General features: G+C 40.0%; 1 protein-coding gene across 4 annotated transcripts in view; it reads left to right on the top strand.

Annotated features, from left to right (window-relative positions):
• The window catches only part of TMEM131L (transmembrane 131 like), an 82,147-nt gene extending 73,477 nt beyond the window's left edge, over positions 1–8,670 (top strand). For 3 of the 4 annotated variants that reach the window (XM_044430625.1, XM_044430628.1, XM_044430626.1), the window contains 9 exons: positions 1,296–1,420; positions 2,090–2,244; positions 2,911–3,096; positions 3,966–4,044; positions 4,423–4,508; positions 5,228–5,348; positions 5,498–5,586; positions 6,008–6,150; positions 8,252–8,670. In XM_044430625.1, coding sequence (XP_044286560.1) covers positions 1,296–1,420; positions 2,090–2,244; positions 2,911–3,096; positions 3,966–4,044; positions 4,423–4,508; positions 5,228–5,348; positions 5,498–5,586; positions 6,008–6,150; positions 8,252–8,530 — 1,263 coding nt within the window. In that variant the 3' untranslated portion in view covers positions 8,531–8,670. The remainder of the gene's footprint in view (positions 1–1,295; positions 1,421–2,089; positions 2,245–2,910; positions 3,097–3,965; positions 4,045–4,422; positions 4,509–5,227; positions 5,349–5,497; positions 5,587–6,007; positions 6,151–8,251) is intronic. The other variant, XM_044430627.1, reaches the window with a different exon arrangement.
• Positions 8,671–9,247: the final 577 nt, after the last annotated feature.

The raw sequence follows: 9,247 nt of genomic DNA on the forward strand, positions 1-9,247 counted from the left end.
TCCGGATACTTCAATTGGTTCAAAATAGAGCTGCCAGGTGCTGATGGGGACTGGGCGTTATGTTCACATGACTCCAGTCCTCCGTCAGCTTCACTGGCTTCCCATTGAAGTCCGGGCCCAATTCAAGGTGTTGGTGATGACCTATAAAGCCCTAAACGGCTTGGGTCCTGGCTACCTGAAGGAGCGCTTATGTCCATATACGCCCGCCCGCCCGCCCCCTGCAATCTGCGGGAGAGGCCCTTCTCCGGGAACCCTCCGTGAAGGAAATTAGGAGGGTAGGTACTCAGAGGAGGGCTTTCTCAGCAGTGGCACCCAATCTATGGAATGCGCTCCCCAGAGAGGTCCACCTGGCGCCGTCGTTATTTGTTTTTCAGCGCCAGGCGAAGACCTTTTTATTCAAACGACATTTTAATTGCTAATATTATTTGCTTAATTCTTCGGCCAGGGCGACTTATTTTATAATGTTAATGTGTTTTATATTTCTAGTGTTTTATATTTTAACTGATGTTTTGTAAGCCGCCCTGAGGCTTCGGCAAATGGGGCGGCATAGAAATTTTTAAATAAATAAATCTAGGGTCTGAATGCGTAAAATCTTTTGCACTGCTATCCAGGGTGAGAGCACTCATTTCATTTCAACTGTGCAGATTTGCAGCTCAGGTGCATTGTCAAAGCCAAAACAAAAATGTTACTAGGTGGCAATCCTATACACCCTTATGTAGAAGTAAGTCCCATCTTACCACTGAAAGTGGGTCTTATTTCTGAGTAGACAACATGTAGCACTGAAAATTGAAACTTCTGTACCCGTGCCTTAGGAATTGCTGTTGCTATAACTGTGTAATCCAAAGCACCTTTGTCCCTTCCTGGAATAGGAATTCAGGTGAAGGATTCTCTGAATTCCTCAGGTGAAGTGAGGGAAAATGAAGAAAATGAGAATTTAGATTGGGTAAACTTATGACCAAGCTGGTTATAAATCTGACAGATGGGTTTAATTCGGTTTAATCCAGCCACAATTGTATAGACCAGTCTTCCTTAGTGGTCAGTCCTTTATGCCTCTATTCCATTAGCTCAAGTGAGAATCCAGGAACCTGTAGGATGAGGGTGAAGGTGTACACTAACCCCATTGCAGTACCAGAAAATTATCAACTTTAAACTATGGTCTCAGTGAAACTTTCTGAGTGATTAACAAGTGTCAATCAAGATGCCATGACATCCTCTACCGGACTATAGCACTTGATACAGCTCCATGGTCTGGAGTATGTGTATTTGTATTACTAAGCCCTGTTTTTGCCTTTCAGCTGGAAGGCACTCACCGAAAAAATGGATCTCAGGAGAAAAGAGAAGGACATTTGCCAAATACAAGTTGGAATCGACATAGGACAAACAGAAAAAATAAGAAGAAGCATATGAATATATCTGCACGGTATGTATTACTACCTTTTGTATATGCAAGTTCATTAACTTAAGGAAAGGTGCAATATTTCAACTGCTTAATGCTTCCTCTGAGTAGAATTCCACTGGGAAGGCTCCTGTTGGCAAATATGAAGGGAAGGGCCATGTTTTGCCTGTCCCTCAGTCCTTTGGAACAGATTTTATGGTGGCATAGGAGACCACAACAAGGGTAAGAAAATGACAAAAACATGTTTGCTGCACAATTGCAGCAGCAGGACCTGAAGACTTTTAAGCAGCTCTTCCATCTGCAAGAAACAAGTTCAGGATCCAGTCCTTTTTATTAGTTTCATCAATGTGTTTATCCAGCCTTCCCCAGCCATTTATATATGTTGTACTACAACTCTCATCATCTCTAATCATGGCCAGAGTGGTCATTAGCTGAAGATCACATTCCAACACTTCTGGTTGGGGGAAGCTGCTCTGTATTCTACCCTTCCTCCAAGGAGTTTAAATTGTATTAGAGCAGCCCAATCACCCTCATGAGGTTGTCTGAGCTGTATGTGAGACTTCCTGTGTCAGGCCCTTTTGGGTTCTAATTGTATACGTAAAGGTTCTTCCCATAATTGATAATGTAGAAGGGCTGAAACAGAAAATAGAACCTTGTTTTGTTTTGTTTTGTTTCGTTTTGTGACTCTTGTAGGGTTCCTGAACAGACTGAGTTGAAACATGTTTGCAATGAGTTTGAAAGACCTGAACTTAGAACAAACATTAATATAAGAAACTGGTATGCTCAGAGCAATGGGGAAACTTGTAAAGGAGATGAAAAAGCGAGTTTGTCTACACAGAGAGAAGCAGGTATGCACTCAAGTGAACCAAAAGCAAGTAAGATGTAATCTATTTGCTGTCTTCTCCTTCATCATAAGCCGTACTTGCTACATAGGATGGGTATTAGCCGATGCTGTCAAAGTGAGTTCAAAGCAACATTTGTGCAGCATCATGAGCACCACCAGAGATAGCACTGTGACACCACTGATTGCTTTATTTTATTGACATTTATTTTTTTTTCCGTGAGAAAGTCAAGATGGCTTTGCATAATCCTTCTCTTCTCCGTTTGATCCTCATAACAACCCTGTGTTGGGCTGAGAGTCAGTGATTGGTTCAAGGCCACCCCTGGGCTTCATGGCTGAGGAAGGACTAGAATCCAGATCTTCCAAGTCACAGTCCAAGACTCTAACCATTGTGCCACATTGATTACTGCCCCATGTGCTACAAAGGGATGGATCTACTAGTTCATTGCCCTCTTTCTGTGTATGACTGTTCCTGCTTGATGGGAAGGAATTGAGCAATACAGATCATTTAAGTAGCACTCAGCTGATCTTGACATTATCCAATGCCAGTTCACAAGTGTGAAAATAAGGTGTAGAAGAGAATGATGTGACCATTTGTATATGTGCCTGCCAGCAAGAGTAGGTTGAAAAGAGTCAGTGTTTTATTTTCTTATCCTTTTTTGCAATCTACCAGAAGGTTTCTATCAGTGGCCCAAGAAGAAGTGCCTGGAAAGGTTTTGCTCAGATTCAAGCTCAGATTGTGGAAGTTCTTCAGGAAGTGTCCGTGCCAGTCGAGGCAGCTGGGGCAGCTGGAGCAGTACAAGCAGTTCTGATGGAGATAAAAAGCCTATAATTCCCAGCAGACCCTTCCTTCCTTCCAGTGAGTGGTGCTGATGGTGCTGTGTGCATGTTCTGTATTCCTGCTAATTTTAAAAGCAGCAAGTGCATTTCTTGAGGTTATTGCTTTAGAGGTGGGAATTCCAAAAATATTGTCCAATACCTATTATTACTGGGTAACAAATGCTCTTCAAGGTAGCTATCCATCTCTGCTAAAATAATTTGTTGTACTACTTGATTTGCAATTACCTGATATTATTTATGAAATGCATATATCTATCCCAGTAGTGGAAAAACCTTTAGTTGAACTAAAATCTCTGCCAACTAATAACATATAATCCTACATTTAAATATGTTTATTAAGCAAATACACAAACCGCTTTAGTACCACGGCACCTGCTTTAAAAAGGCAGTTATTTGGGTATTGAATTTCAGGTTGCTCCCATAACAAATAAGTAGGCGTAACAAGTTTGGTTTTTCCTTTAAAATGTTACACAAATATTTTATTTCTTGTACAGGCAGACATTCAGGAATTGTTATTTGAAGGGCATATTCTCATCCTATGCATTTATTGCAGAATAGTACAGGTTGTGAACGGTACTATAGATTGGGCAAATCGTTCTTCTCTGCTATATTTTTCTTAAAATCTTGTTAGAGAAAAAGGTGCAAGCTTATGTAACCCTTGCTGGCTTTGGGAGTCTGTGATTGCAGGATGCTGGCTGTAGGTATGTCAGAACTGTAGTCTTATCTCTTCACTCCTTGTAATCTCCACATAAAGGTGTAGGGAATATTCTATTTATATATAATTCCTGTAATAATCTGTCCTTGGCAAATTCATACAGCCCAATGGTTAGTAAACTGTCTCACTTTATGTTATTAAAATGTCTTATACATAGTCTTTGCTTTGTATAGGGGAAAATATTTCATGCAGTGATTTTACAGCCGAAACACCCATTACTTTAAACCTTTCTCACAACATCTGCAACACCAGGTAAGGGTTTTAATGATCCTCTTCTTTTGTAAATCAGTTAAGTCCCAGTGGTTTGAAACCTAAAAAATGTACTGAAAGGCATGAGTTAGATTAAATTTGCAGCGGTCAGGTAGTGCCTGTTCATTTTTTTTTCTTTTAGAAAACTATGTCCTAATAGCTTCCTAATGTGTCCTAATATCTTTTATTTCTAGGACATGTTTACTTTTAAATATAGTGTCTTTTCTGTTATGGATTACCTTCTAGAAATAGAAGTAGCTGAATACAACATGCCTGCTTAAAATGCAAAAATAAAATAATGGCATCCATATCTTTTGTATTGGGACAACCATTGTTGATTGTTCGAAATGTGAAATAATTTCTCCCTAACTTTTTCTTTAGCAGAGATGTAAATAATGTCACCCAGTATCCAGAGACTATGTGTCCCAACTTCTCAGACATAACTGTAGATCCAGACAAAAATAAAGGTAAATTAATCAGATTAATAAACTTCAATATTGCTGATTGATTGCTATGAATACCCTCTATATAATTGGATTTGTCCGTTATTTTTATTCCATGTAGATTTCAGTCAAGTGCCTAAGAGCCTTCCCCAACCTGGTGCCTTCCAGTGGTTTTGGAATAAATTTCCCAGTCTCCTGGCTTGGACTAATGGGAATTGAAGTCCAAAACATCTGGAGGGCACCAGATTGATTTAAAAAATACACAAATAATGTGAGCTGTTCTGAGATTATAAAGAGAAGTTGGCTGAAGTTCACATTGTCCGTTTTTGTCTCAATTTATCCTCAGTGAAAACCCAACATAACATTTTGAAGAAATCCCCTGATGCTTTGTATTAATATGACAAGATTTCTTCACTGGAAATACTTTTATAACAAAGTATGACAGAATATGGCATATGGCCACCAACAAGTGCCAGTTTGTTTCTGTTTTTTTAACTTTTATGCCATGATAAAAATATTTTGTACTTTCACAGTGTTGAGTACCTTGTGTTCATCCAGTGGTAACAATGGCATTTCAGTTCCAGTTTGTAACACAACAAAATGTGGAAAATTTAAAAGGGGGGTGGTGAATACTTCCTCAATGCATGATATAGTTTTTGGAACTAGAATTGCATGGTAATAATGAAACTTCATAGCATTCTATTTTATGCTTTTGCTCTTGTCAATTTTACTTGCCTCTCTAGGGCTGTATCCAGCAGGAGATCTGTGGGCACCTCAGTCCATCTGCCTGGCAAACAGTGTAAACTACAGCCTTGAGAACAACATCTCTTGTGTGATCCAGGAAAACCCTTCATTACAAAATGGGCAGGTTTTTTTTTCCTTCTCTCTTATGTATTTTATTAGAGCAATACTGCAGTGCTGTAATTATGAACGCATATTTGGCATAGTCGAGGTGGGGAGTGGAATTTGTTTTGTTAAAATGTTCCTGATAAGTTTTGCTCTGTTTGGAATAGCTTCATTGATTGGAATGCATCCTGTGACGGCCAGTTTACCGACATGTACTGTCCGGTAGAAGTGAACGAGTACAACACTTTTACAGAAGGTAAGGGTCTTTCCAAACTAAGCAATTTTTAATGGAAACAGATTGCGGCTTGTCATCTTCTATCAATTTTCGATGTTCTGGTAAATGTTTTCAGACATCAAAGGGTAGCAGTCTCCATGCATCAGCCCAGCTTTTCTGCAAGCATTGCAGCCCCCTTTTCCCTGTCTTTCCGCCTAACTTAATTGCACTCATTGGTGCAGTCATTGTGTGCACTCACAGTGCTCAAGGAGACCCAAGAGTATTCAGTACAGCCTGTTTCTCCCTTCCTTTTTCCAAGTGAATTCCAAAGACCAAACATGCAGGATACCGAAACCAAGGAAAAACTATTGTGCTAACGTTTGTAAGTGTGCAGACATGCTACAATTTGAAATGCACAGTTCCTGTGCAAAAGTCAGAAACTGTCCTGTCTCCTAAACTGTAGAAAACATGAACTATCATCATGGCTTCCCCTGCACTGCCGAGGTTCAGAACACAGCCTTCATTGATCACAACTGTCAGTCTACTTGGAATGCTCCGCCTAATCTTCCTTCAACTTGGGAACCTACCAGTTATGTCAACCCAACAGTGAGTATCACAAACATTATCTTCATGTGACATAGCAATATGGCAACCATCTAGTCGTTTTTACTGCTTTTCTGAATATTTCAGCTGCTCATTTCTTTTTTGTGGGGTCTTAAAACTGGATGCATTTTGAGATTTGGCCCAACCTGCTCCAGTTTTTTTTTTTAAATTTAATTTGATTTTAATGTTGGAACAATAGATGCATATCTTCTACAGGACTTTTCTGTGAGCAAGTGGCAAAGAAATACTGTATGAAGTTCTACTTTTTTCCTTAGGAAGAAATGAGTAATATCAGTTGACAACTGAAATACAAGCAAGGGATAGTTCACTGTTGCGCAGGCTGGGTTTTTAAAACGGAAGTAGGTGAAATAGCCGAGGAAGAAAAAGCCTAGTTAGGAGCGTTTCTGTCAGATTGTCATCTGCAGCCTCATTGGTCTCCATGGCCACTGTGACATGCACAGAGCATCCATTTCGCCACCTTACTCAGTCTCCCAAATGAAATCTTTATTTTAGAAAAGTGCACTGTAAGTTTAAAAAAGAAGTAATACTAGAAATCAACAATGGAATATTTGTGCTTTAGGAAGAAAAATAATGATATGCCCTGTCAAGTCCCCTTTACCACTTCTAAGATTAAGGGTTATATATTATTCAAACTGATATGCTGCACTGTATGTAAGACTTTGCAGGAAGCTAGTCCTGTTGCGATAAACAGTGCAAGGCAGAAGCTCTACAGAGAATCCAGTCATTATTTGAATTGTCTCACCACATAGCTCCCCATTCAGAAGGAAATAGTAGAGCACAAATACAGTGCACAAATAAAGCCTGAAACATGCAGAACATTCTGTGCCACTCAAGACAATGAGTATCCAATGATGTCCTTTATTTTAATTTCATTTGGCAAATGTCTAGGCTTCCATTCCTTCAAGGAAACTAGAGAAGTCCCTGTGCTAACATTAATGAAGTTGCACTAACATAAACTAATGCTTGTGTAGTGCAACTAGCACAAGAGGAGAGAGCAGCACTTGGCTGCCAAAATGCAAAAAGGGATGGTATTTCTTAAAGTTGTGAGGGGAGTACATGCCTGGTTTCAAGGAAATATTTCCTCTTTTAGCTGCTTCATTTTAGTGGCACATAATTGTTTTTTCAGCTGTGGTACTTACATTGAACAAGTCTTGGTTTTCATTGGCATAGCCTTATTATCCATAGCTACCCACCAGTGGATTCTGCCCAAATTAAATATTTTTAAAAAATCAGGTAAAGTGGATGGAAGTTCACACTTCTGCCTTTATCAAAATGAGCAACCATCCCAAAGAATGTTTTTGGCTCTGCTGCAGAGCTTAGATTCAGTACAAGTTTTGCCAAAACAGTGTATTAAATTGGTTGACACGCAACAGTTTTTCTTTACATGAAACAAAAAACTGTATTTTTTCCCTTTTAATTATATAATTGCTATGCACTAAGGCATTTTACAAGTGACTTAGGGTGAAGTCCTGTGACCTCCCAATGTTGTCTGGGGCACCTTAGAATGGTTGAGGTGCTGTCTCTGAGGTCTCGTCAGCTTGGAGCTGGGTCTTGGAAGCCACCCACCCCTTGCAGCCAGTGTGGAAAGAATATTGCTGGGTGCCCTCTTGAGGTTGCACCTGGGCCTCAGAAAGGTGAAAAGTGGTGTGTTGCAGAGAGGAAGGGGAGGAGACTGGGGCAGATCCTCTCATACCCCCACGGCGCTCAGTCTGGGCAGCTGAGAGATTACCACTGCCACACCTTACCCAAGCATTGGCTGTTTGCAGTATTCCAAGTTCATCTGAAACTGAGGGCGCTGGAATGTGCTTTTAGTTTATTAAGGAGCCATGTTCACATGGCTAACATTACCACTTCAACCAGATTCCTATTTCATTTTCCACCCCAGAAACCTTCTTTTCCCCCCAACAGTACTAAAAAGCAGTATTTGTGAGCACCATTTGTGAGCACTGGTGGAAACCCATGTTTGTGTGAACATTCATTTCCACCAGCTTGATGTCATTAGTTTGTTTGTTTTGTTTCTAACCCTTTGTTTCTAAATACATGCATGGATGCCATCTCCTGCCTCTTTTCTCTTGTCTTTCAGTCCTACCTCTCAAGCACCAGGAGTCTGTCACCCATGTCCGGGCTGTTTGGTTCCATCTGGGCCCCTCAGAGTGATGTCTATGAAAGCTGTTGCCCAGTCAGTGCCGCCACTCAGCATTCAACCCAGGTGGAAAACCAGGCAGTTCTTTGTAAGCAGGAATATTACCCGAGATTTAACCCATTCCGTGCCTATATGAATTTAGACATATGGACTTCAGCAGCTAACCGGAATGCAAATTTCCCTATTTCTAGGGACTCGGGTTATTGTGGAAATGTGTGAAAAGGAATTTTGCTTTTAAAATGTGAAATAAAAATGCTTTCAGTTTTGATTATTAGAATAAGCTGGTTGTTGAACTAGAATTCAATGTTGGTGGATATTTTGGCACTTTTGTATGGAAAATAAACTTTTTTTTTTACTGATGTATCTGGATGTCCTACTTTCTGAAAAGAAAGACTTTCAGCCAAGATAAGGTTTTAAAGGAAAGCATCCCAGCAGTCTGTTTCTGTGGTAGCACGACTGTTGCCGTTGACAAGCAGCCACTCTTGTGTCCTGTGCTTGCTGAAACAGAAAATGCTGCCGAGCTCCTCCCTTCATGGCACAGCTCCGTGTTTCCATGGAATGTATTTGCTGGCATTTATTTTCATTTGGTTTAGCAAATGCCTAGCCTGCCTTTCCTTTAAGGAATTTACAGTCATACAATATAAGAACAGTACAATAAATAAAAGCAAATGTAAAAATGTACAAAACATTCTCTTTGAACCATATTTTTTAAAAGTAGTGCAATCTTAAGTTAAAATCATTCATCAACCAAAACAGTCCAACAGTAATCTTGTGACAAAAAGGAGCTTCAAAATAGATGGCATAAACAACCTTGGATGGCTTGACGCAACACTCATAGCAGTGTTGCAAAAGAAGGCAGATGCAAGGCTCCTTTTCTCCAGCTTTCTTAAAAGCATAAAAATCTGCTTATTGAATGAGGCCAAGCTCCAGCTAAAC

Source organism: Varanus komodoensis, unplaced genomic scaffold (assembly GCF_004798865.1).
Source record: "Varanus komodoensis strain SLA01 unplaced genomic scaffold, ASM479886v1 scaffold21, whole genome shotgun sequence".
NCBI classification, from domain to species: domain Eukaryota; kingdom Metazoa; phylum Chordata; class Lepidosauria; order Squamata; family Varanidae; genus Varanus; species Varanus komodoensis.